At 39.7% G+C, this 26,459-nt stretch overlaps 2 protein-coding genes across 9 annotated transcripts in view; both read right to left on the minus strand.

The window, feature by feature from the left end:
• On the minus strand, positions 1 to 19,367 carry LOC111252533 (uncharacterized). 3 transcript variants are annotated; one of them, XM_086992141.1, is made up of 13 exons: positions 19,237 to 19,367; positions 18,502 to 18,840; positions 17,710 to 17,859; positions 17,333 to 17,420; positions 17,043 to 17,085; positions 16,723 to 16,807; positions 16,150 to 16,237; positions 15,895 to 15,937; positions 15,499 to 15,616; positions 15,122 to 15,209; positions 14,735 to 14,780; positions 13,488 to 14,542; positions 1 to 504 (listed from the first exon to the last, which is right to left on the minus strand). In XM_086992141.1, the coding sequence occupies exons 3-12, from the start codon at positions 17,778 to 17,780 to the stop codon at positions 14,445 to 14,447; spliced, it is 768 nt and encodes a 255-aa protein (XP_086848267.1). In that variant the 5' UTR covers positions 17,781 to 17,859; positions 18,502 to 18,840; positions 19,237 to 19,367; the 3' UTR covers positions 1 to 504; positions 13,488 to 14,444. The 3 variants fall into 3 exon arrangements, with proteins under 3 accessions (XP_086848267.1, XP_022666365.1, XP_086848266.1); XM_022810630.2 differs by having other exon boundaries at positions 1 to 634; XM_086992140.1 differs by having other exon boundaries at positions 1 to 634; positions 9,706 to 14,542.
• LOC111252532 (mediator of RNA polymerase II transcription subunit 15-like) overlaps positions 19,178 to 26,459 on the minus strand; it is a 20,400-nt gene continuing 13,118 nt past the window's right edge. For 5 of the 6 annotated variants that reach the window (XM_086992136.1, XM_086992135.1, XM_086992137.1 and 2 more), the window contains 4 exons: positions 24,442 to 25,115; positions 23,567 to 23,616; positions 22,395 to 23,245; positions 21,132 to 22,061 (listed from right to left, as the gene is read on the minus strand). In XM_086992136.1, coding sequence (XP_086848262.1) covers positions 21,769 to 22,061; positions 22,395 to 23,245; positions 23,567 to 23,616; positions 24,442 to 25,115 — 1,868 coding nt within the window. In that variant the 3' untranslated portion in view covers positions 21,132 to 21,768. Of the gene's footprint in view, positions 22,062 to 22,394; positions 23,246 to 23,566; positions 23,617 to 24,441; positions 25,116 to 26,459 lie in introns of all 6 variants that reach the window. The other variant, XM_022810629.2, reaches the window with a different exon arrangement.

The raw sequence follows: 26,459 nt of genomic DNA on the forward strand, positions 1-26,459 counted from the left end.
TTAGAATTATCATATGTTGAACTGACCAAAGGGCATTTATTATGTATTAGCTTTGTAATTATGTCAATCTCATACGTTAGTGTATTTATCGTTTTCGCATGCTGCAACAGGGACGAAGATGATATCTTTATTTCGGTAACTTATAACCGTTTGTTTAGTTATAAAGGACACCGACGGGTTTTAGCTGATTCCTAATTGGTCGATAAATCAGTCATTAGGCTCGTGCAATCGGCAGATTCTTCAGATGAATTCGAATACAGGTGGGAGACGTACTTTGACGTTTTTTTCTAGACGCTCGAGAATTTTTTCCAATTCTCGTTCGTTTTTTGGGTCAGGATTCCCCTTGCCGAAAAGCTTATATAAGGTCCGTTGAGCGTGGTCTAAGCGATTCATGTTATACTCGATATCTTCGATAAGCTCCGCCTGCCGTCGTCGCGAATCCATTTCTTCTGTGTGAGCTTGGAGCAGTTTATTTCTGAGAGTGTCGATACGACCCTGTGTTTCCTGAAACCAGAAGTGTCTAAAGTAGCGAACCATGATTCCGAAATCGAGTCCCTGCAGAGATCTGCGCTTGGGGTCAGGCGGCGCTTGTTTGAATGAGGGGTGGCTATTGCGTCTAACGTCGAGATATTAACTGCACCAGAAGAAACAAAAGTAGTATTAGAGGAATAGTTGACAGAAGTAACAGCAGCAAAAGATATCGCGGAAACGAGATAAGCAGATGCACCATATATTTTCTGAAAATAATAAATGCTACCCTATTCGTTTCAGATAGTTTACCGGTTAACAAGTATCCTTGCGCATCTTTAACATTTGGTCCTCATTCGTATACAGCTTGTGTCACACTGATTTAATGTGTACATAGCGAAATCCTAGCGCTTAGTTTATTATCGAATGCATTGTATAATCTACTTATTTCACTTTTATGCATTAAAGCCATTCGATAAAAACGTCTACCAGCTCTTCACCATAAGTTATGTTTCTTCAAAGTTTATGCGAAAGCGTGAAACGTTTCGCTGTATGTTTATGACCTGTGGCAAGATTGACTGAGCAGCGAAGGGTCCGCCTCGCGCAATTACATTATTAAAATTTGGTAACTTTTTTAGGTAGAGGGGATTTTGCACTTTATTTTGTTATATACGAAACTAGTAAACCATCTATAAAAAGAGTGTGGCGCTCCGGATACACGTTTTAACAGAGCACGTATTAGCAATTTCCCTAGCCCCAGATGGTAGCGCAAACGGAAGGCTACGCGAGCCACTATATTAGATAAAATTGACTTCAGTTTTGGTGTGATCTTTTTCACCTATCAATGTGGCTCCATAAACGAGATCCGCTAAAGAGACTCTACAAGCATGTAAGTTGTTAAATATGCAGATTCTCTATATCCCAGATGGTTCGAATTTTCTGTTTGATACTGCCATTAGACCTTTCATTACACGACTGGTTCCCGGCATGAAACGGCTACACCGGAAATCGCACCCTACCCACCACTTGTCCCTCAAATTTAGCACCACTATGCGACCACGGGAACACAATATTTTCATCCACATCGTACCAACATCTCCGAAACGAGATTCACATACCAGAAAAAGAAACATCGAAAAAGGGGAAGACTATTTAATTACACCTTCACGAAGCTTCAATGCATCGTTAACTACTCTCTCACGGTGTTCTGCAAATAACTTGAGACTCGCTACCAGCATATTATTGTTAATTAATTAACTTTGATGTTTATTAATAAACATAAAATTGAATAAGAATTTCTCAAGACTTTTCTTTTGTGCCATGCGGCCTGTTTTTTTTGTACACAGACATACAACAAATGGCTACTTATAATAAGTAGCCATTGAAAAAAAGAGGAGCTTTTTTGTTATTATCAATATTCTTGTAGCATCCCCGTAGTAGCTTAGCGAGTATGTATTTGTCTACTAATCTCAGAGACACGTGCTGGTCAGGGTTAGAATCTGGGCCTAGACACACTAGACATAGGTCTTGTGTATGAAGTCTGATAGAGGGCTTAACGGCGATGTCTCCTCGGATGGCAATGGAAAATGCAGTTTTAAATACGAACTTACAGATGGACAAAGTCACTCCGTCACCAGAAAACACCTGTTGCCGTTAAGCAGGCTCGTGATACGCCTAGCAATACAGGCATACGCGACGGGCGTCCAATGTGTGTGAAGTTAGTATCTAATAGCGATCTGCATAAACACTACGAAACACACCGATATTGCCCATTACTAATAAATCGATTATATGAGAAACTGCAGAGTGATCCAGTGGAGGTAAATCGTACAGATTAGTTGCATCCCGATGTGACAATAGGCGAACCCCGGTGCGAGACTGGGCTAAAGGTCACCGGCGTTCAGTTTCAACGTACTCAATAGTATTCAATAACAGCAAGGAATATAGTCATGTACCAAAAATTAACGCGTCAGCGTTGCACGTTTAACGACGACGTTGTCACGTTCATATGAAATCCAATGGATTTCGAACGAAAAAATTCAAATCTAGAACATTCATAAGATGTGCGTTCCCAGGAAGTAGCAACCATATTATTACTTATTTATTAACTATGAATAGACTAGGAAATGTGTCTAACCACCACAGTACCCACGATGTTCGTATCCTTTTAAATGTTCCCCCAGAATTTTCCTTTCTAAGGCTTACGAAGCTTTTATCGCAAACAGTTTCGGCAGTACCTATTTGATCACTAGGATTATGAGTAATGAACATATCCAATAGCAGACGCACAATCAGAGTTAGACGCCGTGTCCCTCTAGCGGCACTGCGTACGACTTCATGCTCAAATATGTTGGTCGTCTTCATCAACGTTACTTAACAGCAACGTTGTGTATACAAAGAAACGGGACGACTACATACGGGACTGTTGTGTGAACGTTAACTAAATTTGCATTTGTTTGAAGTTATTAGGACAAGTATATGCACTACAACAATGTTAGCTACGAAACACATATGGCTTCGTTCTCAGGCAAGTTTCGCTGCGCGACATCGATGCGGTCAACCAAAATTATTATCAAAGCGTTAAAGAATGCAGCGGAGACTACCCATCGTGACAAATCGTTTGCCGTATAAATTTGTTTCTACCAGATCGGAATAGGTGGCACATGAACGAATTTCTCGCTTGTCAGATGTTCGATATGAACAACGCCTAAAAGGTTTTAGTTAGGCAAACATAAAAGCTCAAATCAACCCACATGTGCCATGTTGCTCTTGCAACATCTTATGGATTATTTGCATACAGCTGAAGAAGAATACACGCCGGATCTTGTCGTCTGGCAGAAGAACGTTGACTTTATACATTTTTAGATATAGTCCGACCAAAAATTTAGTGCAATTCACCTCACTCGGTCATCTTCTTTAATGTCTTTTGCATTTCATCGAACTTTTTTTGTTAAACATAATAAATAGCTATATTTTTTCACCGCAGCTTCGCCTATCTGAAAACTACATCCTGTAAAAGAGTTACGCTCTATAAAAGTGAATGTAATAATTTTTATGTAACTTGTAATAACTTAATGTAACGTGTTATATTACATGATCGGTCAGTGAGCTATGTGGGCCACTCGATTTCGAGCATCTCTAAAACACGATATTTGAAGTTGACGCTAATTTTGCAGAGAAATTAAACAAACTGTGTGGCCCCAGAGTACTTAATAAAACGGGCGTGTGTGTGGGTTAATATAAAATAAAGCACAACAGTTTCGGTCGCATTGTACCACCGGTTTTTGATGCCAATGTTACTTTTGAGAAAAATTTTTTCCATATTTTTTTGCCATAAAACATCTTCTAGACAAAACTACGTAATCGAAATATGCCTCGCGTTGCAGGTAACCTTGCAGAGCCACAACGATCACGGTTTTTCAATTCTGATCAAATGGCAAGATGGCGCGCACAAGTTACTACTTTTTTGTCGAATGCGACTCGTGGATATACCAGTATCTAGGTCATTTGAAATTCAGCTTTACACTGAGCACGAGCACCGTATGTGAGCCTATAGCGGGCTTATCATTTGAGCCTGCCTTTGGCTTGGCAGTAAATAACTAAAAAACATCGGCTTCTCTAACAACAACTGGAGCTCTTTCTAGATGAGAAAAACTATTCGCCCCATGTGCGTTGGGAACTTGCCAGTCACTATTAATTTCTTTGTCAAAACCCCCGATGTTGTGTACAATGCTGTGCTTATCATACGGAACGGCCAAGTTATTTGTCATGTACATACTTATGGTACTTCACAGCTGCAGAAACCAGCTGCATCATTAAGTACGATTTCGGTCGGGTAAAATGTTTTGACTGTCTCCAAGATATTTCAGTTAGCAATCTTATTTGAGAAGCTTTGTGGGTTCTGCAATACTCTTATGTTAACGAATTTTTCGATCTCTGACGAATCTTTTATTTATTCCCAAATTTTTATTAGTTAACTATTCATGTCACTCTTGATCTTGATACCAATCTTTCATATACTTGAGCTTTGTTCTGCTTATACGGTATGTATGAAGCCGATGAAATACAAAAACACTGATAAGCACCTAAACCCTTCCATAAAGATAGCTACTACCGAAAACGACATGTTACGATTTACCTTCATACATCATAGTCACGTGTGTGGTCCCCACACACGTGACAAAAATTTCGACTCTGTTTGGCAACTAACCGACAACGTCTAGCCTTTTTGCTAATGGTTAGATGGGTAATTGAGACTCACCTTCGTGGTCTATTAGTCTATTCCATTAGGTTTAATTTTAACATGTTTTATCAGAGGACGTTCCTGCAGCAAGTATGAAAAATGCTGGGTGTATAAACGGAAAAACTATCACAGTGAATCCTGTAGAGCGACTAATAGTGAACTACCTGAAGTTTCTTTTTTTTTTTTTATCTAAAGCGTTGCTTTTACGCAATCGACTTCTCGGACGAGAGTGTTCCGGTCCGTATAGACAGATCCTGACAGATTTCTTTTGTTTGTTACGCTGTCGAAGGATGTCCGGTTATAGGGTGCGTTCGATTCGCACATAGGTAACTTCTTTGTTGTTAATCTAATACTGATATATCTATTCACAAGAGACGTGAACATTCGCGCCACATGACAAGTTCCTCCTCGCAGGCCGCTAAGTAGCCGCCGAAGATGAGTGAAAATAGTAGTATGAAACAAAACGCGCCAGATATTTGTTTACGCTTAATCGTTTTGCCAAAACTTGATATCACACGATTGTCGAGAAGATTTCGTCAGCCACGAGAGCGCATCAGCAGCCATCGCTTCTAGAACGTGCATCGACCCGATATTCCTCACCCTTTACGGCCGTCTCTGAGGGTCCTGCTTTGTGTGTCAAAATCACGACTCAAAATGCCAAATCGACCGAAGTGACACGCAAGGTTCCTGATGAGCGCATATGTGATCTGAAAGTTAACATGGCGAGCAAACTAGCTGACTTGACAGCTTTCGGCAAGGCCTGAGGCAATAGAAGTTCAATGTCTTCGACAAGCTTTTAATAAATAGGCAGAATAAAGGTGAGAAATGGTTCGCTGCTACAACGAGATGGCAACACGCATCGGAAATCTTAAGGCCGAACGAGTGAGACAGAAGCGTCGATTTCGCGGCACATGCCTGGCGTGCCTCGAGAGCATGGGGATTCAGTGGCGTCACTATTTACTCGAAGATTTGATGGTGACAATATATGACTAGAATCTGAGCCAGCTCGAATACGTCGAGCGTCGGATCGAAGAACTTACCGCTGGTGACAAAATCGAATCGGAGCTAGAAAACAACATGGAGGACTTCATGAAGTTCCTTGAAAGGCAACTCTAAGGTCGGGTATTATGTCGAATATGAGTATCCTTCTGGCCGCTTGAAATGAAGGGGCCTTGTCTAAATATGTGACCTGTAAAAGATCGCCATAATGGTCGACTTACAGCTGTCAGACTCTTGTTCACGTTGCGAGAACTATGTGAAATTGGTAAACCTTTTTATGAACAGCACTTAACATGTGATCGGTTAGGTGAAACCACGTATATTCGAAAGGCAGTGGCCGATTACGACAACTTTTTAAGAAAGCTAAACATATTCAGTGATATCTATCAAAGTCAGACCGTTTGTTTGCTATTCTGTTCAGAAGGTTAGAACACAGGTTAAAGCCTTTCGAATTAACCAAAAACCCGTGGATCTTGTGAACCCAAACAAGTGCTACCACCCAAACAAGATATATATACAAGTATGGTCCCTTATGAACAATATCACAAGAACAAGATTAAAACACTCCTCAAGTATGATTTACAGTAACGAATATAAATACTATACTAAAATTTTCAAAATAAACCGATTCTCTATAGTAATTTCTAAATGATTTTCCTAATTGTAAGAAGGTGATGAAGTTAAAACAACAGGCAGCGCTCTCATCCAGCTAAGGAAGAAAAAACTTACTTTTTGCTTAGCTGAATGATATTCCAGTCGAAAGTATGGCGTTTCTTTACACACAGTGTATATTGCATGAAACCCTTGTGATTTTGATAGACATCTGTTAGCTTTATTTATTATTATTATCTAAGTTTTTCTTTATTATACAGCCATTAATAGTTTCTCGTCAATCCTCTTTTTCCTGGCGAAAGCAGAAAATATTGTAACCAAAGGTCCGGGAGACCGGGCGATATGTCCGTAAACATCAATAGGTCTACACCAAACGTCGACTTTCAATAGAAACTACAAAAAAGACCTAGCGCGTTAAATCGTTTCCTCTCTCTACGGCTTATGAATTGAATGAGCCATGACACTCTAAATTCTATATCTGAATAATGTTACCCATTGTTTTGCCCCTAAATATCCTTTATCGTAGAATTGTCATAATACTGACTGCTGCTATCAGAATAAAAACGTAGAGCTGTTTCTAAACCTATATGCTAGGCGACGTTACAGTTTGGACCTAGTTACGTTTAACACCGTTCAAAATGTTAATACTTGGCCGGGCGATCTGTTACAGTATTTGCTTCGAAACTGAGTTATTCAAACAAACTTTTAAAAACTTTGCAATTTGTATCAAGAGGCTTGACAATGTAGTACTTGCGTCTACACCAGACGGGAGTCATACATACTATAAGCAATCGAAAAATATGCTAAGTGGCCATTAATAATAGGCAAATTGGCCAAACCCGCTTTGCCACTAGTGTTTAAAAAGACCATTTATAGGGTAAAACTTATTACTCAATCAAACAAATTTTTAAGACTTTTACAGGGCGCCAAAGTTAATCTATTTAAGCTTCCCAGTGACAAAGTTTAGCCCACCTTTCAAAGTATCCTTTACATATCCTAATCGGATGAGTTGATATACAGTTTCTAATAAAAGTTTCAAGTTTCACGTTCTGTACTGCCTTGGTCTATCATCCCAGCACGAAATAAGGTGTATGTTTGCCGACGCCGGGTTTCGAACCTTATTCACTCACGTGTCCCGAAATTTTAAAGACCACCATATTGCCACTGCATACAACATTTAATTATAACTTAGGTCATCCACGGATTTTTATTCAGCGTTTGTCCTGAGGTCAGCGCCATGCAATGGGAGAATCATGTTATCTACAGAGACAACTATGTTAGGGGCATGATTAAAAATCGGCCAAGAGCTTTTCTGCTACGACTTAGCGAAGCTGAACTCACTCTATGTTTGTTTGTGAGCGCCCCTGGCAATATGTCAAGTGTCCTTGCTGTCCGCTAGCAATTCGGTCAGGACATAGTGCGCTTTCAGCTATTTTTTTGTCGGCGGAAAATATGATGGGTCACTCCAATACTAACAAGATTAACCAACAAGCAAAGTCAAATGTTCACTACCGTTTTCACCCGGTCATATTAAATAAGTATACCAACCTTCTTCCATTACTGCCAGACATCTGTATAATGAATCCTATCAGGTAACAACAAATTCGAGATACCAATATAGCCTTTAAGGCGTTCCGTTCATTCTAAGGGCTTCCACTAAAGTCGAATTTGTTGGCTGGAAGCTACGCTCTAGAACGTTTTTCAGCTAGTGCGTTATTTAGCGGATTACACAATATTTGGGAGAAAGAAATTTTTTTTACGGATTATAGGAGCCCTCGTCACTGTGTCCAATCCAATCGTTTGCAAGATTGCGAAGATAAATAACAGCCGTATGCCCGTTCGTAAACGCAAAATGATATGCAGCGATACCAGCTATACAGACAAACATACAGAGACACAGGAACACGAACTCAAATTAGCAGTATCAAGAAGTATCTCGGACAGCAAAAAAAGGTCAATTTCTCAATGTGCTTTTTGCTTAGTATTACTACACAGGCCCAAAAAGGTGGGACCATGGTCGAGAGGCAGTAACAGCTTTCGGCTAGTATACAAGTCTTCCGGTTCTTGCGAACACCACGCTTGACAAGCTCAAGAACGTAAAATTAGCAATATTCTTCACTCTATCGATCGCCAGCTGTAAAGACGCGTTGCAGCGCGCATCTGGTATGTACCTTAAACAATCGGCCCGGCCTAATATATTTCTATTAGTGACCCAACACTATTTACGTAGTACCACCTCAAGTTCTTCAATTAACTTTACAGTGATAAATGAAGGCGAATAGAAAATGAATCAGTTGGGGAAGACATTGAATAGGAAAACTTGAAGCCCGTACTATTTTAATATATCACGTGGCCTAACAAATTAATAATGTATACTTGGTTATATTTATTGTGTTTGACTGTTATTATTGTTATAAGCGCAAAGGAGCATATTTCACTGATTTAATTTTGTTATAATGTTAATATACGCATTATTTTATATAGTTAAAATAAATTCATATGTATTATATTCAAACATTCAAATGCCAAATATTAATAGAAAATTAAAAACCGGAGTTTCATGGAAGCATATATAATATAACATAAAGTCAGCGTCTACCTATTGTTTTATACATTCATAGTTTTTTTATAGTTTATTATAGTACGAAGTTATTTTGAATAATGTCTAATAAATCCTAGTCACTTTGAATTTTTCTATGCGACGTTTATAGAATAGTAAGGAACATATCTGCGTTAAAAATTCTGGATATTCGTTACGTAGTTTGGTGATTGGGCCTGCAGCGGCCAAAAGGCTGCTGACAGTGGGGATTAGAGAGAGTTTGATTTATTCTTGCTGTAAACATGGCTTTATGCATCGAACAATCAAATTGAAGCTTATGTAACTATACACTAATAAGAATTTCGTATTCATTGAAAATACTTGATTTGCGAGCGGACGTTAAGTATCCAACAAATAAGCCCAGTTACTTCACACACATTTAAATGCTGAGAGATTTTCCCAAACCATAACAGGACGTGTGGGCTTAGGAAAGGATCTACAGAAGTATCTGCTAGGGCAAGCACCTAGCTCGAAGACGAGATGGCATAATAATAAGCGTAATATTTTGGGCGTAAGTTAAGAAAATGATTAACACAATCGAAACGTCACGTCAAAAGAGCTTGCGGGTAAGAAACGACCGTCCCATCAGCACTAATTGTATTTCTTGATACTTAAATTAAGCATTAAACATTCTTAAAGATGACCCACTTACATTACTTAAAGACGACTGAATTATCTATATAGCACGAAGACATTGGCCTGTTGGGAATCTATATGATTCCCAATAGAGTAGCTTTTCCCACAGAATTGGAATAAATCCGCGAAACATGATTAAGATACGCACCGGACGGCCACTAAGGCGCCCATAGAGACCGTGTATCCGCTAGAATCCGGATGCCTACAAAGCCAATTATCATAGATGGCTGCCTAATTAGCAGATGATCAGGTTCGTCGTCTTAATAATACTGCCATTTATAAACCAACTTAAAAATGAGTGATAATGATATGAAAGGGAACTAAAAACCCCATTCCGGCATGAACAAAATATATTAACTTCATTATGATTATTATTAAATTAATGATGTACCTTGATGGAAATTGCTAGACCACAAAAGCGGGGGAATAAATGACAGTTAATTTAGACCCAGTTTCTAGCAGATAAACTTCTTACCATATCAAGAGAACAAAGTTCACTGAGAAAACAAGCTGTTGGTGGCTAGCTAGAAACAATTGAACTAATCTGTCTAAACCGGAATTTCGAATAGATCAAAATAAAATGCTATGTTGTGGGTTTCACTAGGTTACATATACGGCTACTAAAGTCATATGTCAAGTTCTTATAAACTGTTGAATAAAGTCGCTGTTGCCAATCAAAATTTACTAACAATTCGTCAGGGCCTGTAGCAGCAACTCTTTCCGGAACAGGCGCTCACATATGTTTTTAGTTAATCGTGGAGTTAAGGTAAATTGCGTCTCTGCGATAATGAAGTGGTAACGCATTGGTTTACTGAATCTTAGAACACGTGGTGGCCTAGGCTCAAAACTTTGTTTCATGTCGGAAAAGCTAGCAGTCAAACAGAAACCTAGTACAATACATAAAACTCCATTAAGTAATAATATCTTTTTATACATAGTTTCGTCTTGTCTGTTCAGTGCAGGAAAATTGAACCTTTCTGCGATATTAAGAGGCGCTTTGAAATGTTAGGTACATTATCATATTAGGCCAATCAAACCTACCACATAGTTTAATTATCGCCAACTTCAAACGGGAAAGTCGTTTTGTACCGATTCTACTATTACGAAGTACTTTTGTGTTGGACACATCAGGTCGCTTTTACACTGTACTGTTACTTGTACATTGTACTCTACAGGATACGCGTAATGGTAGGATGATAAATGAAAAGCTTTCTTGCCCGGTACCTTTCTGTTTTCTTCTGTCCATTACTTAACAATACTATGCCTTTTCTATAAATGCCTTCATAACTTCATTGCGCACTTAACTGAATTGTACTTTCGGTTCAGGTTCAAAGAATAGGTAATTCTGTTAAAAAAAAACGTACTTTCAGGGCCTAGTTTCATTTGCTTTTTGCCGAAATAGAAAAAATTGGTGAGGCAATCCAGGATATTTGTGCTACAATGTGGGTGCCAGGTTTAAAAACATTACTCATCAGTGTCTTGCTAAATTTAAAGCACGACAGTTTTCGTGGAAAAACCGAAGCTATGCAGGGAAGCCGTATCGTAGAGTTGCACGAGATTCAGCGACCTAGAAGCTCACGGGGCAACCATCGATCGATGCAACCGAACACTGCAGCTAGGTAAAAGCCCTATACCCGTGATAACTTAGTGGGTAACGTTTTTGCCTGCTAACCTTAGGGACACGTTGTAATCTAAGTTCGAAGTTGGGCATAAACTTTGTTTTGCGAGGAGAACCAGCCGTCTGCAACGACGATACAGAATACTCGAAACATCTAGGATATAGAGAATTTGAATATTTAGTTGCGTACATGTACACAAACGAAGTTTATGAGATTGACATCTCTTTAGTGGTTACATGTTTTTAACATAGTGGTAAAAGCCTTAGCTGTAGGCTAGCCTAACATCAGTCTTTGCCTCGTAATTTAACTTTTTTTAGATAAGCCCATTCTCGAGTACGAGTTCAACTTATGCAATTTCTTCTGTTAATCGTAAGTAAAAACACCGTTATATTGTTACACTGGTGGCTTAACACTCTGGCCATTGGGCTAAAATAACTATTTAGTTGTGAAAACCGCAAAAAATTAATATCACGGGTATGTGATCGTAGCTAAAAAAAAAGCCTATAAAACCTCCGTATTATGCAATGGCTATGGGCCAAAGAAGAGGAACCTGGGTCCAAAAGGCTCTTTCAGTTCTTTTCTACGAAAGTAACGATTATTTGCATAAGGCCCATGCATCCTGACACAATGTGTGCTTGAAAATGTAAAACTATCCTTCTTTAATTCATATAAGAAAGAAATCCTTGTTATGCTCTACATCGAACTTGAATAGGATTACGAGTTATAAAATACATCAAAACCAATTCGAATTAGATGTACTCCCCTCCCTCTGCGAAGATGCCCTCTGATTCGCGCTATGCCAGGTGTTCATGACTTAAACTATCGTATGCTTCCCAGTTTTGAAACAATACATTTTGCTTGAAAAGTTTTTAGTTAACAAATTGCTAATTAAAGTGTTTGGCGTTTACCTGTAGGCAAAGCTATGTCTGTGCTTACCGTCTCAAAATAACAGTTATAATTTCTTTTTTTTTTCACGTTTTGTCTTTACCTTTCATGCCTTTCATCGTACCTTTATTGAACTCTTCTACCGGTTAAAACGCTACCTTAATAAAATACTAACATATGCATAAACAATAAAATAAGACGTAACCCAGCTTATAAATTGGTGCCTCACTACAGGGTACACCGCATATAGATCTAGCTAGCTAAGACGTCTCACCATTCTTAAAAGCCGTATTTTACAAGAGACCAGTACATTTTACAAGTAACCGGGGACTGTTCAGTGATTCAATCGATTACTAAAAGCAAGTTATCTCTCTTAAATGGAAAACTAATCAGAAACCAAGAAATTAGCACCATGCTTATTTAAATTAAAAAAAAAAGTAGACTGACAAAGCGAAGTGCCACAATAGCCGATATGACGGTAGAGAAACGGACATTTAATCTCCCTTAGAAAACATTATGAGGATATTTCGTGCGAAATATACAGATAATTCACGAACAACAGAAAACTGATGCGAAAATGAAGCGCTCCCTATAAATTAACTTCACGAAGTTTAACTCTCGTAACGATCAGGAAACACTTCCAAAAATAGCAAGCAAAAGAGGACGGGAGCGAGAATGTACTCTGTTTTGTGAAGCCACAAACATTTTGCGTTCACCTGTTGGTGAGCATAAAGGACTGCTTGTAGAAAAAAGTAATTGAATGGACGGATGTCTCCTGTTGTTATTAATAGAGGTAAAAGTGTTTTTATTTAGGCAATAAGACATCTAGTACGAACGATGCGTACAGAACTAGACACTAAAATCTAAGGATGCACAGGATGTTTTGGATTTAGAGTGTTATTTATTATGCCCGCCATGTTATATAAAGCGTGCCATTTTTCGGTGAAGCTCTTGGGTGGCAAAGCACATGAAAAATGAAAAGTAACGTAACTTAGCAAGACGAGTCGGGTAGAAAAGATATAAACTAATTTATTGTAAATAGTACAATGTATATATATATTAGTTACAGGTATTTACATTCACCTTATTACACGGTGGACACGCTAAGTGCAACGCTTAATTCTATCGGTCCGCATTAGCGTAATAGATACAATCGCCATTTTTTAGCTTTCTAGAGGTTTGGTGACAGAAAAACCTACCGGTACGTTTTAAGATTTTTTTGGCGTATCAGAAGAGGGCTCAACACAGGTCATTTCTTTCTATCAGTACACTCCCCGGCATCATTTCTTTCAACAAGGTTCGCAGGCATCCTGCTTTACCTACAGAACTACTGCTCTTTCAGGAACGGTAACTCGTTTACCAAAGATCTAGAAGATAATTAAAGTTTCACATTGGGTTGCTTTGATAGTGAAGAAAGTCGTATTACCGTGATCTGTAGGGATGGAGATTTTAGAAGCATAAAACAGCAACTGCATGATTTTTGTCAGCGTTCATCCAAGAGTTGTCGATTTTAGCATGAACTCGCTGTAACGAGATTTTAGATTTATAATTGTGTACCGTGTGACACAAGTGTGCTTCGTTCATTGCACTATTAAAAGCAAACCGTTATAACCGATACGGAAACAATTGTCCCAGAGAATAAACAGAGGGAGCACTATACAGAACGGCCTTTGCAGAACTTTTTTAGGTACTAAGAAGTTCTCGATAACACTAAATAACAAACCGCAGAATGGGGATTTGTTCCATCGTCAACATTGAAATTGCGGTCTCTACCTATCGTAATGAACAGCTATATATTTTGTCACCACCTGTTTAATCTCTTTCTACACGGCACCTGTGCTCTGAACGCGCTATGCTAAATGCATAGAGACATGGTAGGTTTATGTAAACAGAGCCCGTAAGATGTTAGCAATTACTTAAAGTGGAAACGTAACTACGTCACATTATGTGAAATATCTGCAACAACAGCATGCGTCGCCTGACTGTTATCTGGCCAAAGGTATACATATTATATTCGGTTTGAATAGATGAAATGTATAGATACGATCAAGCGAGATAACACTTGCGGAATTAGTCGATGTAGTAGTACCGTGCTACTGTTTTGCATAGGCCTCTACCTCTAGACTTGCGTCAATACAGCTGTCTTGATATATTATTATATAAAACGCTGCAGTTCCAATAACTGCATACATTTATTTTCCCTTGAAGGGTCACAGAGAGTATTTTGATTTGCTTCCGGTTGTTGACTCTCTGAGCCCTTAGCGTAGATTAGAGAATGGAACCTGCACGGTTGTCAAAGAGCAAATTATTTTCCGGCGGTCAGTAGCTAAATCGATAGAGATCCTATATCTGATTATAGTTTCTATAGATAGATATCATAAGATCAAGTTGCCCCTGGAGGTCCTACGCGGCCAGTGCTTCCTAAATCAGCTCGTCCAGTTCCATGTTCGAAGCTAACCGAGTCGGCATTAGTAGAAGAACCTGTCCAATCGCGCACGTGAGGTAAATGTTATCAGAATTAAATAAGACAACTTACCGTAACGACAATTGAGTCTGAATACACATTTCACAAAATAGTTTATGCACGATATGCATAGAAGGTGCAATATCGTGCAGCATTAAAGGGACGCCTAAAGGAACGATTTCGAGCAGTCCAGCTGGCTCTTTACCTACCTGTCATGCGAATTACAAGGCGAGCCACAAATGACAAATATTCTTCCTGGAAGTATACGCAATCGACACACAAAATTGGTTGCTTAATACAGGATAGAATACACACTAATCACCGCCAGCTGCCTGCCATACCTCTTTCATAATACGGTTGCACGAGAGAGGATCAATAAAGTCCTTCGGTCTTTATATGGCGTACGTTTTTGTAATCACAAATAAATTCTTACAGTTTCGATATAAACGTGCTCAGTAAAACAGTGGAAAACAACAAATACAAAGCAGTAAAGAAAAATCCTACTTATAGCTCCAAAACAACTGGGCATGATTTTAAGCCAAACATAATTCTCTCATATCATGTCAGAGATGTTTCTCGTTGGTTTTCATTCCTACCTTTGACTTTGCCCGGCTTATCAGCGTATTTTCCATATCAGCCGCTGTTCGTCGATGCTGATTTGGTGAGTTCCTAATTGCTTCGTCTCTGCAAATAGCGAGAGCAGAGAAGCACCATTAAACATAGAACTCACTTTTTTTTTTCGAAATTCTGCCGAAGCTATTGTTAAAAAACCTGATTTGGCTCAAGCTAGCCAGATCACTAATCGGGAACCGCAGAAATGTTCCCTGCAAAGATGGATGTCTTCGAAGCGCATGGAAGTTCAAATACATTTTGACAGGCCGTTCGGCAATGCGGACTAAAGTTATTTACGTTGTTATTTCGTAAAAATAATAATAATAACAAGATATAATGACAAGGTGCAAAAATCAATTACATTTTCGAGCAAATTAACCGCCTGAAGTTCGGAGTCTTCCAACGATCACCATTCGTCGACGAGCTTATTTGTTCCAATTCACGTAATATGAGGTCGCTGATCTCATCCGTATCGCCCCCTAAAATAGGCATTGAAGAACCATCTAACTATAGGGAGACATATGACTGAGAAATGAAGCTCTTGTCTTCAGATTTGTTTTGCATTTTACCTGAACGTTATATCACTTTTTACGTTCGCTTTGTATTACTATTTGTCATAGACGACTTTACATAATGAAAAGCACAATTTTCGTGTCTGGCTAATTTCTTCCGATATATACAGCCAACTGTAGTCTCTCAATACTCTTGAAAACAATAGTCTCTCAAGACTACCCTAATCACGAAATTTGTCACTTACGAATATGCTTTGTTATCCTAGACACATACGACAGATACTGCTCCTGTAAGCAGAACGGAACGAATGATCAGGCAGTTAAAAGATAAAGAGTGGTAGCATATAAACTATGCTAGAGTTAAGATTTATGATTAAAAGCCATTTTAGAGATACTTAGTCAACATATAACGAACTATTTAGTGAGAAAATGTATGTCTTGGTTATAATAAATTCGTTCGATATTGGGTCCCTTCATGTCGTGTGCTTAACAGTCCATACCCTCGTCGACGATCGCATGAATGCTTGATTCTCCATTTCAACAGCATTCTCGTATGACTGGCTGGGAGAATTTCTTATGGCCCACTCTCTGGAACAGCAGTTAGTCATAGCGCTAAATTTAATAAGAGCTGATCGTAAAGAGCCAGCAAAATTTACGAGGTCAGAATAATATAAGTCGAGCGCAAAAGGTTTATCTGTTAGTTTTCGCGGAGTTGTGAGTCCAGTCAGCAGGATGGCAATCCGCTAAGTTACCACGGCTTCAGCTCCAAGTGCAATAATTATACTATAAGCATCCTTAGCACTTTTTGCTTTTATTATTTGTGCCCAAATTTTAATTAGTTTCTAGTTATTTTATTCGATAATGACGAATACTGTAAGCGCCTTAGCAGCTCGAAGCTATGATAACTATGTTATAATTAAGTTACGGACTGGCCTCGAGTCGTTACAAGAGTACACTTTATTGCGACCTAGTTAGGATTTCTGAACTCTCATTGAGAAACGGAAACGAATCAACGCTTTGTACGATTTACTTAAACTTTTAAAAGCTTCTTTTGCATTTGCAATATCGCTTACATTTTTGCGCGGACATTTTCTCGAAGAGCAGGTGTTTTCCATAAATTTTCATTTGTTGGAGCACTCCTTCTTTCCGAATCACCTCCTGTTGCATAAATTCGAAAAACAAGAACGTTAACGTCGTAATGTAAGTGCTCACAAAATATCAGTACACACCGATACATTTTTTTGATTAATGAAGACCCGTGCATTAATTGCTTTACCGGATTGCCTTATGTTCTAGCTATAATACTATGCAATAGTCAAGACCCTTCCGAAGCATGGCGAACATCCTTCTATCGTAATAACAAGGGTGGAGTGGTAACCTTCATACTACTTACTAATATAATCCATGAGATAGGCCACCATTGACAAGTACTGATCCTGTAAGCAATGACAAACGATAAAAAGTGAAGATGTATGTAATAATAATATGTGATTTATGCCACTAGTTGGTTAATGCCTTGCAAAGTTATATGTTTATTCGACAAATTAAACGAAGCTCATAAAACGTTCTATGAAGTGACGTTCAACTAAAATATGTTTAAACGCTACTTAATTTTAATACCATAATATTGAGAAACTACATTTGACGGACCGTTCAATAGAACATTTCGAAACTTCTATATACCTTTGTTGTGGCGGTACTGAAGGCGTGATCTTCCATTTCGGCCGCGTCGTTGCATTGAGTGTTGGGCGATGCCCTAATTGTCTCTTCACTACAATAACCATAAAGATTTAAATCACAGTTTTTGTTGTTTATTCTATTCAAAGATATCTTTTTATGGTAGCGCTCACCGTGTTAAAATTCTTGAGAAAACTGATGAAAAAGATTTTCCTTATACAAATTATAGAGTAAACCTAGCATAACAGTCAGTTTTTTATTTTTTATTTAGTAAGTCTGTCGTGTTAAAAGCTACAAAGGAAATTGAAAACAATAGATGAAATAAGAATACACCTGCAACTTTAGTTCATGTAGAATCTTAGAATAGAAGGTAAATTACTTACATTTTTGAGTGGATGCTTTGCCGGAAAGCCGGTGTTCTCCACAAGCTGGGGTCGTCGTCTTCGGCACTCATGCTCGTTTATATCGTTTTCAGCTAAAAACAAGCTCCTCTGAACAGTCCTCCTGAGCGGATAAGCTTTGGCTTGTAATGCCTGTAGAAGTACCATAGAGGTAAGTAATCACATCTGCCGCGACCAGGCATATGCGCTTGGAGGTCTCCTGTAGTTTATACATGCCAGTGTGTGTGTATATTTTAGCGAAATAAGAGTTAACAGGCTTGTTTAAGCGCTTTGAAACCTGAAAAAAACAATATTCGACCAAACTGCGCCTATAATCGATGAAAAGAAGCGATGTTCGCCAAATGTACACACAAAATAAATGTGCCTTAAGAACTAATTAACAGATAAACCTATAAGTGTACAACAATTATAAGAACTACAGTTCTACACGACCCACTCAGTAGACTTTTAGTGATTTAGCATAGGCCCATACTTTATTCAATTAGTAAAGTAAAACAGTAAAATATGACCAACAAAGAGACAAGAACGGTTTCGATGTTAACTAGTTATTACAAAAAAAGAACGTTTAGATCTAAATACGTATGATTAGAAACGTTAGAAACCTTTCTTTACGTTTTAGAAATTGGGAATGCAAAGCTACTTAAAAATCTTAGAAATTCAGTTACTTCTGTTTCAACTAAAGTAGCCTGTTACACGCGCAGAGATAAATACAGACTTATACACCCACGTAAAAGATAACTTCAAACAGAGTTAAATAAAACATGATTTACGTACACCAACAGATTGTCGAAAGCCGAACAAATTTTGGCGCAATCAAAAAGGCAACGTTTTTCCCACAGCGCACATTTCACTTTATCGATCCACTGACACTGAGCATTCACTGTGCCCCCGAGTTGAGAGATGTTTTAGCACAGTGACCGATGAGATGATGGAGCTATCTGACTTACTCTGGACCGGAGTTGATCGGACGGGCCCCAACATCAACAAGCGAATGGATGCATTCATGTGGCTTTTTTCTATGCCAGCAAACAGTATTCTACCCATGTGCGGGCGACTCGGAGCTTCCGACAGAGCTGTGGGGCTGAGTCGGCTGAAGTTAGACTCCTACTCATCCTCCATATCATCATGCGTCAATGTGTCAGTAAATGGAAGTATTTAAATCTCTTAAAGAAACTTTATTTGCTGTGAAAATTATTTAATGATGTCTACGATCAGACCGAATTTGATAATAGAATAATTATGGCAAAAAAGGAAATTTGTTTTGAAAATTAATGAAAAAAATGTTGCGAGAGCGGGCAGTAACTACTTTTGATTTTTGCTTTAATTTGTAGGTGCTCTGGAGGATAGTAATTGCTTTTGTCAGCTATCTAACATGACTATTAGTTCTCTTATTCATACAGTGATTTAAGAATTAAATTGTTCATTTTTGATAAATATGACAGTTGAGGAGTCGGACAAAAAAGTCAACTTTATTGAACATAACCATCATTTAGAAAAGGTAATATTTACCGATATACTCAGGCAAAACGACCTCCATGATGAGCCTCTTCCAACACCATGCCCCATACTGCGTCTATAACTCTGCACGACACGACGAAGACAAGTTATGTGCTCTGTAATCTATCACTCCTCAACTTACGGAACGCACTGGTTTACTAGGTCCGGTATAACTGATTTGGCTTGTTCATAAAAATATGATACTATTGGCGTCATAACAAAAGTAATACTGTTGACCCCTCATATGCACGTTTGTCTCCTTGGATAAAGGTTCAATTGAATCGGCGAACAGAGTCGGAAACGTTCAGATGCCGTACAGTTCATCGCTGTTCACGCAGTTCTGCTTATAGAACCAGCATCCCATGGAAAAGGCTGTTAGAAATGATTGAGTGTACAATGTTAGATGAGAAATACATATCGTAGCTTTGTGCATCGTCGTTAAACCCTTCGGGGTCATTAGATGTCTTTTTCAAAACAAAGTTTCCATCACTGAAAACACTCAAAGCAAACATCACTGATAGACAGATATAGCTCGTTTTGTTTTTGGCGCTTTTGGTTTACCTGAAAAATGACAATAGCTAATATAGTCGACTAATTTTATCATCTTTACCGTTTGATCGAATTTTAAATTTGAGCCCCCCAATTAACCATCAACAACTATAGCCCACTGGCAATCTAATTAAATAGATTAATGAATACAAAACCTTTTTTTAAGCATATATTAACTCGTGTTAAGGTTCATTTTGGTATCGTCTGTAGTTTATTGTCAGCCGCCTCTTGAGCTCATTTTAACTCTCAGTATATTTTAGTTAGATTGGTATTTTTATAAAGATAACCACTCTTGATGTGTTGCCTGTTCGCTAGAAGCAGCAGCGAATGCGAGGGCACCGCTTTACGCCGATTCTGTCCCATTCCTGCTCTAACATAGTCGTTCTGCACAGCTTAAGAATATCGACTTCTGTCCCCGCATCTGAAAATCACGAAGTGAGGAACTGAAGTGTCGCAATCGAGAGAGAGAAAAAAAGAGTGTTTCTTAATCACTATTATGCTGCTATTAGTGTTTTTGCGCGAAGTGCGTAACTTAAGCTATGTACGCTGTGCTAGCTTGTACTTAGGTGCGATTTCTATATTACCATTAAAAATCCATATACGCTCACTATATATATTGTTTGCTTAATTTTATGGAAAACGATCTTCGGGCCATCGTGCAGCTGGACTCGGTGGCGTCGTTGTTTCGGCTCGAAGCCTGAACATATTACGGACCGTACCAGCAGTCGACCTAGAAATAGTAGATTCAACGCCTACGATCAGGGAGCGAATGTAGCTTCTGCACTGACGCGCCCACTACGCATAACTCCGATGTGGACGGTACGATTTATGCTGTTCTACACTCGCGGTTGGAACATCGTTTTCATGGCACACTTGCGACAGTAACCTAATGAATGCCGAGAGCCAGGAGTTCGTGGCGGTCTATCACTCCAAATCTGCTCAGAAGGCACAAACGCTAATTTGTGGTAATTTTACTCTCACGTTGTGAGATGATAGAATGTATATGTTGGCCGATGCCAATGGCGGCTGGATTCGCTCAACAAAATGAGCTACGCGACAAAGGCTGAAAAAGATTTTCGTCAGCGTGCCGGAACGAGAAAGGACGACGCGTTATTCTAGCTTTGTGGTTACCTTAATTGAACTGGGTGATGGCGATCAACGCTACTATAGACGAAACAATTAAGGTAAACTAAAACTAATAATCACAGATATATACACAAGAGTGCCTCTGACCGAAAAAAGCCAGTGACTGCTGCTTCGAGTCCCGCCGACGACACGAACTACACAATCTGCATGAATAAAAAAGAGTTATTTTTTACGATTTTTCGTGCCTGTCTCTACGTAAAAACGCCTGTACAATGGTTTTGGGCGCATAGCTATTATTAAGGAGCACCATGAGAAATGAAAAAGATATCAATTATACATAACTTTACAGGTCAGAAACGTTCATAGTGGTTGTGTTAGGTGCTATTAGTATTATATGATCCCACAAACAGCTTTCAAGCTCTGAGGATAAACGTTGTCCTGTTTCAACTACTGGATAGGGTTTCATTGGTTTCAACGGTATATATACATATTTTGTACACGAGTAAAAGTCATGTCGAAGTCATGTTGTGAACTCGGCAACAATTCGAATGTGGGACTCGTCACTGTTTTGAATACCCTCCAAATTTTTAATACTGAATACGAAATTAACTGCTCGATGGATTAGCTTTAGGCAGTATGTCTCCTAGACTCATTGTTGCCGATCGGGAACGCCTATGAAAAAGGCCACTTCACTTTACCAGACAGCTTCCTTTCAATGTCCAGCCATCGTCTAAGAACCTCATTTCGCAACGCATTTGATTGTACCATATCACATCACTTCTTATGTAACTCATAGGTCGCTTTGTAGTAATGTGAACATTATTCCTCTCGTCGTGCCGAGTGTAAGTCGCACGATACCGATACTTTTTTTTCATGCAAAATAAGTCATTTCCTGCAAGTTCACTATATTCAAGAGGAGATCGCTTGCTGCTGTCTCGTAACTTGGTTTGTACTGCTGTTGCTGCTGCTGTTTCCACTGCTGCAGATCTGTCGAACGCACATTTCCCACGTGTCGAGTAGTGACGTGATTGAGTACTGCGATGGCATCTTATTCAGGTGCAAACTAAGAGAATCCAATATATCGGACAGGAATGATGTGCTTGCGTATTGAGCCCGGTTGGCATTGCAGCGCGGTGGATGATCTGGATAATTTTCGGGGACGGCAACGGAGATCGGGGGGACACATGGTAGCGTCTTGTCGTCTGTATTACAGCCAAACAGCATAAGTCGCCGGAACCAGAGAAAATAAATTAGTGTGAATTGCGCTGATACAGACAAGTCTCGACTGGGGAGGATATCAGCGATTCAAGTGCACGTTATATCTAAGGAGGGTCGAGAAAAGGGCTTGCCACAAACCACTGAAGATTAATTGGCACACTATAATCATAGTAATAAAATTGGCGAAACTGGAGACAAAGCTTTCTTTTTAGTCACATCATTCAACAAGCATTTACAAGCCCCGCGCAATTTCGGTGTAAACGAATATTCTATGATATATGTTTGCGTAATTTTCGATACCAATTCTACTAGCTTACCTAGTTGACAAATGAGATTTACAGTGCGACACCCGCTATGCTGAACCGGATCAAGCTGCACCTTAAATCTCTGATCTAAATGGGCGATTTCGCCCTGAAGCACATCCGGAATCTCGACCATGTCGTCACGACGTCGCTTCACCGGCGGAGACGATGGTGGCGAAGGGGCTGAACGTAAATATGCTGCTCCGGTCAGCATCGTAATTGGTGGGCCGAAAACCCGCTGTAAAGTATGATTGAACATAGGACTCTTGATGTTCGCGTTGATCGCGTCTAGTAATGGCTGCCAAAGATTATCGTTTTGTAGCCGAGCCATCGAGGTTACCGATGGCACATGGCCGATGTGATCTCGAGGTACTGACGGACCCAGGTCGAGCTTTTCGAGGACGCCTTCGCACTTCAGAAGAACCTCCATTGGGCATCGGCGACTGCTGTCCGACAGGATGTCTAGCAGTGATCTCATCCGTATTAAATCCTTCTGGCGATCTTCGTCCTTATCGATGCGCGCAATCATTCGGCGTAAGGGCTCGATGTACTTACTCAGTTGTTTGAGTTTATCGAGATAGACCTGTTCCTCGGCGGCGCTGCGACCGGGGACACCTCCTGCAGATCCAACCAGACCATGGCTTCCAGGACCATGTTGTTGCTGCGATTGCTGCTGTTGTTGCTGTTGTGGATGCTGTTGAGAATGCGAGCCGGCAGGCGAAGCCACCGAGCCAATAGGGGCATTAAGAGCGGATCCTGGTGAAGGAGCACCGACCTGCCCCGCTCGGAGGTAGCCACCCTGGCTTCCGACCCCAACCGGCGACGGCGAATGCGCATAAGCAGCTGGTGATGATCCTGTCATTTGGCTGTAATACAAAGTACCAAAGAGTTAATAACGCGATAGAAACACAACAATAACTGTTAGCGTAATGGTTAAGCTTCAGTGAAGTATGTGTCGACATGTGCACTTCGAAAAAAAATTGTTGAAACAACACACATTAGCCGATACAATAGATGATAAATGATCACTTTTTAATTATCTGTTAATATAAGACTATATGTAGAGATACATGACACTGTTTCTGTCTTCTAAGATGTATCAGAATCTACAGAGAGCAATTACACCCGTTCAATTGTCAGAACTATATAGTATAGCTAGATAATAGCTGGGCAGTTGTAGAACTTACTTGGATAGCGAGCCGCCCATGGGAGACTGTACTGGACCCTGACCTGTGACCTGTCAACAGTACACGAAAACAATTTTTTTAGTATGTTATATTGATAACAAAATTAGATTACTGGAGTCAGGCGTTTGTAACCATTAAGCACAGCCTATGACTAGAGATTGAATACTGTTCCTGAAATTGACAAGTGGTTTTACAAGGATTCAGGAATTATTCAGGAACGCATACTCCTTTCATAACAGTAGCTACTTTGATCGCGTGAGCAATTTCTTGAAATCATCTCTTCGATATAGCATCGAGGACCTACCTTATTTAGAAGGTCCAGACAGGGTAGACCTTGCTGGACTTATCTGGCACTTCTCCAACAAACCCGTGATACAGCATGGTAAACATATGCCATGGTCACCATTTGCCAACGCAGAAATTCTAACCAACGGTGGTCGCATGTTTATCGTTACCATGGCAATGCATTAGAAGAAACTGGTATTAACTGCTCTTAATGCTTAGACGCTTAAGACCAATCTCTTGATAGCGTTTGTGGATCCGAAATAAGGCTAGGACGCGATATTCAATCATGGTGCACCACTGTCAACATAACAAACCTACCTACCATTAGCCAAAACGCTTTGGGGTATATCCCAGATTAAAAAGCATCCCTTTTAATAATCCCCCCAATAACACGATATTCTGTGTAAATATTTACGTTTAGATGATGTAGAAGGTGAAACATAAAAAGAGCATTATGTGGCACAGATAAATTCCTAAACAAAAAAGAAATTAACCATTGAGGTGTCGCAGTTCTTGTCAGGTTACGTTTGCGAACTGCATTTTAACAATTCGTTGATTTTAATGGCGCATGATTTATTCTAAATACTTACCATGGTATTCTGTGGTTGTTGAGGGGCTATTTGTGGTCTCTGCATCTTGGCTTGCGGGGCCCCACCCATAACGACCATGCCCTGGCTTGTGGTGCCAATACCAGGTCCAACAATATTTGCGGGTTGTGACGAACGTACGTTACTTCCCATTTGCTGATTCATCATCATTGGATTTATGGATCCGCCACCTTGACTGATCATCATGGGACGTGGCGTCTGCATTGCCATTGGGTTAAGTCCGCTGGAACTATTTGGTTGTTGGGGATTGTTTGGTTGTTGAGGTTGCGCCTGCATCATTTCAGACGGACCTCCCAATTGGCCACTTCTCATTTGTCCTGGACCCATGGGAACGCCGCCCATAGAGCCACCAGTCATGGGACCCCCTCCCATAGGGCCTCCAAGACCCATTTGTCCTCCAGTCATCGGGCCCCCAGGACCCATAGGACCTCCAGGACCAATAACACCCCCAGGAGCCATAACACTCCCACCTCCCATAGAACCTCCGCCCATTGGAAGGGGAGCCTGTTGTTGCTGCTGCTGGCTTGTCATTGTCTGGAGCGCCATCATGGGATCGGGTCCGCCTTGGGGCCCCCCATGACCGACACCCTCTTGACTTCCAGGGCCCGGCCCTTGATTTGCTCCTGGATTGATAGAACCAGGATTCTTTTTTGAATCTGTAATTGATCAAATTCAGCTAGAATCAGTGCATTTAAAAAACCTAAATAGGAAATACAAATAATCATAACAAAGACCATAAACGAATTGGAAAATATTTTAGGAATGCATATAAATGAAAATGTAAAATCTAATACTAGCTACCACTCCATGATTCAGTAACCGACGAGGTATTGAAGAATGGGTTGCAAAATGTCCCACTGAACTAATTGAAATTTCTTTACATTAAAGTCGTCCAGCCATCGCTCCAAATTATTGTTATGTTCCCGACTTTAAGAGCTTAGATTTATTTACTATAGATTATGCGTGAAGATAATCCCAATAATGATTTTCGAAGTTATTCGAAACGATTAAGCATGTTTCCCATTAAGAGCTATGCCGTGTACCGGAATATTGATCAGTCAACAGCCGTTAGCTTCTATGACCAAAGACTGGAACAATGTACGAACGCGGCTTTAGATTGAATCGCAATTTAAGAATATGCGAAAGGAGGTGAATATCGGTATTCGTCCTATATCTAGAGGTAAATCTAGATTCAGAAACAGGGAAATTCACATCGACTTAGAGCTATTTAGCGCGACTATTCCTAGAAAGCTTTATGATGGCTATATTCACCTTACCTACAGCTAATTAACTGACTTTTAAATCACGACATAGGCTTGAAATCGCCACTCAACATCGGCTAATTAGTTACGACAATGGAGCGTGAGATATATCGATTCGTTTTGTTCTTGCTAGAATTGAAGGCGATGTCCTTTAGCCTCTTATATTTTTAGAAGAGATTTAGAATTCTGTATTGAACGATCGGAAAACCTTCCTCCTAATCGACATAAAAAGATTCGAGATATCAGTTCATTGCCTTTTGGTTATTTTAAGTTTTTCAAATGCCTGCTGCTGGGCCTCGGTTGATCGTCCGTAGTGAAATGCCAGTGTTCAGCAGGGAAGAGTCGCCAGATATTTCGCCATTGCCAAGACTGAAGTGTTTATTGTTCAACCTTCGAAACCAGCTCTGGCATGTTCGGAGATAAAGTCCCTCTCAAAACTTCTGGAAATCTTGCTGAAAGCTTTACAAGCACTGCTGTTTTTGAGCATCTTGTAGAATAAAATACTTCAAATTAAGCGATTTTTCCAGACATTTTTAGTAGTTTCACAAGAAAATAATTAAACTGGCTTTCTATTTCATAGTCCTTAATACTCCAGTTTTATTCCGATCGGATCCTATGGACCTTTTTGAGCCTTGTGTTCGATTAATGGTGTACCGGCAATAATCAGATCTAGCACATTGCTATTGTACCTACATAGCCTATAATCAATCAAAAAAAAAGAAGAACCAAATAATTTGT

This window comes from Varroa destructor, unplaced genomic scaffold (genome assembly GCF_002443255.2).
Source record: "Varroa destructor unplaced genomic scaffold, Vdes_3.0 BEIS01000006.1, whole genome shotgun sequence".
NCBI classification, from domain to species: Eukaryota; Metazoa; Arthropoda; class Arachnida; order Mesostigmata; family Varroidae; genus Varroa; species Varroa destructor.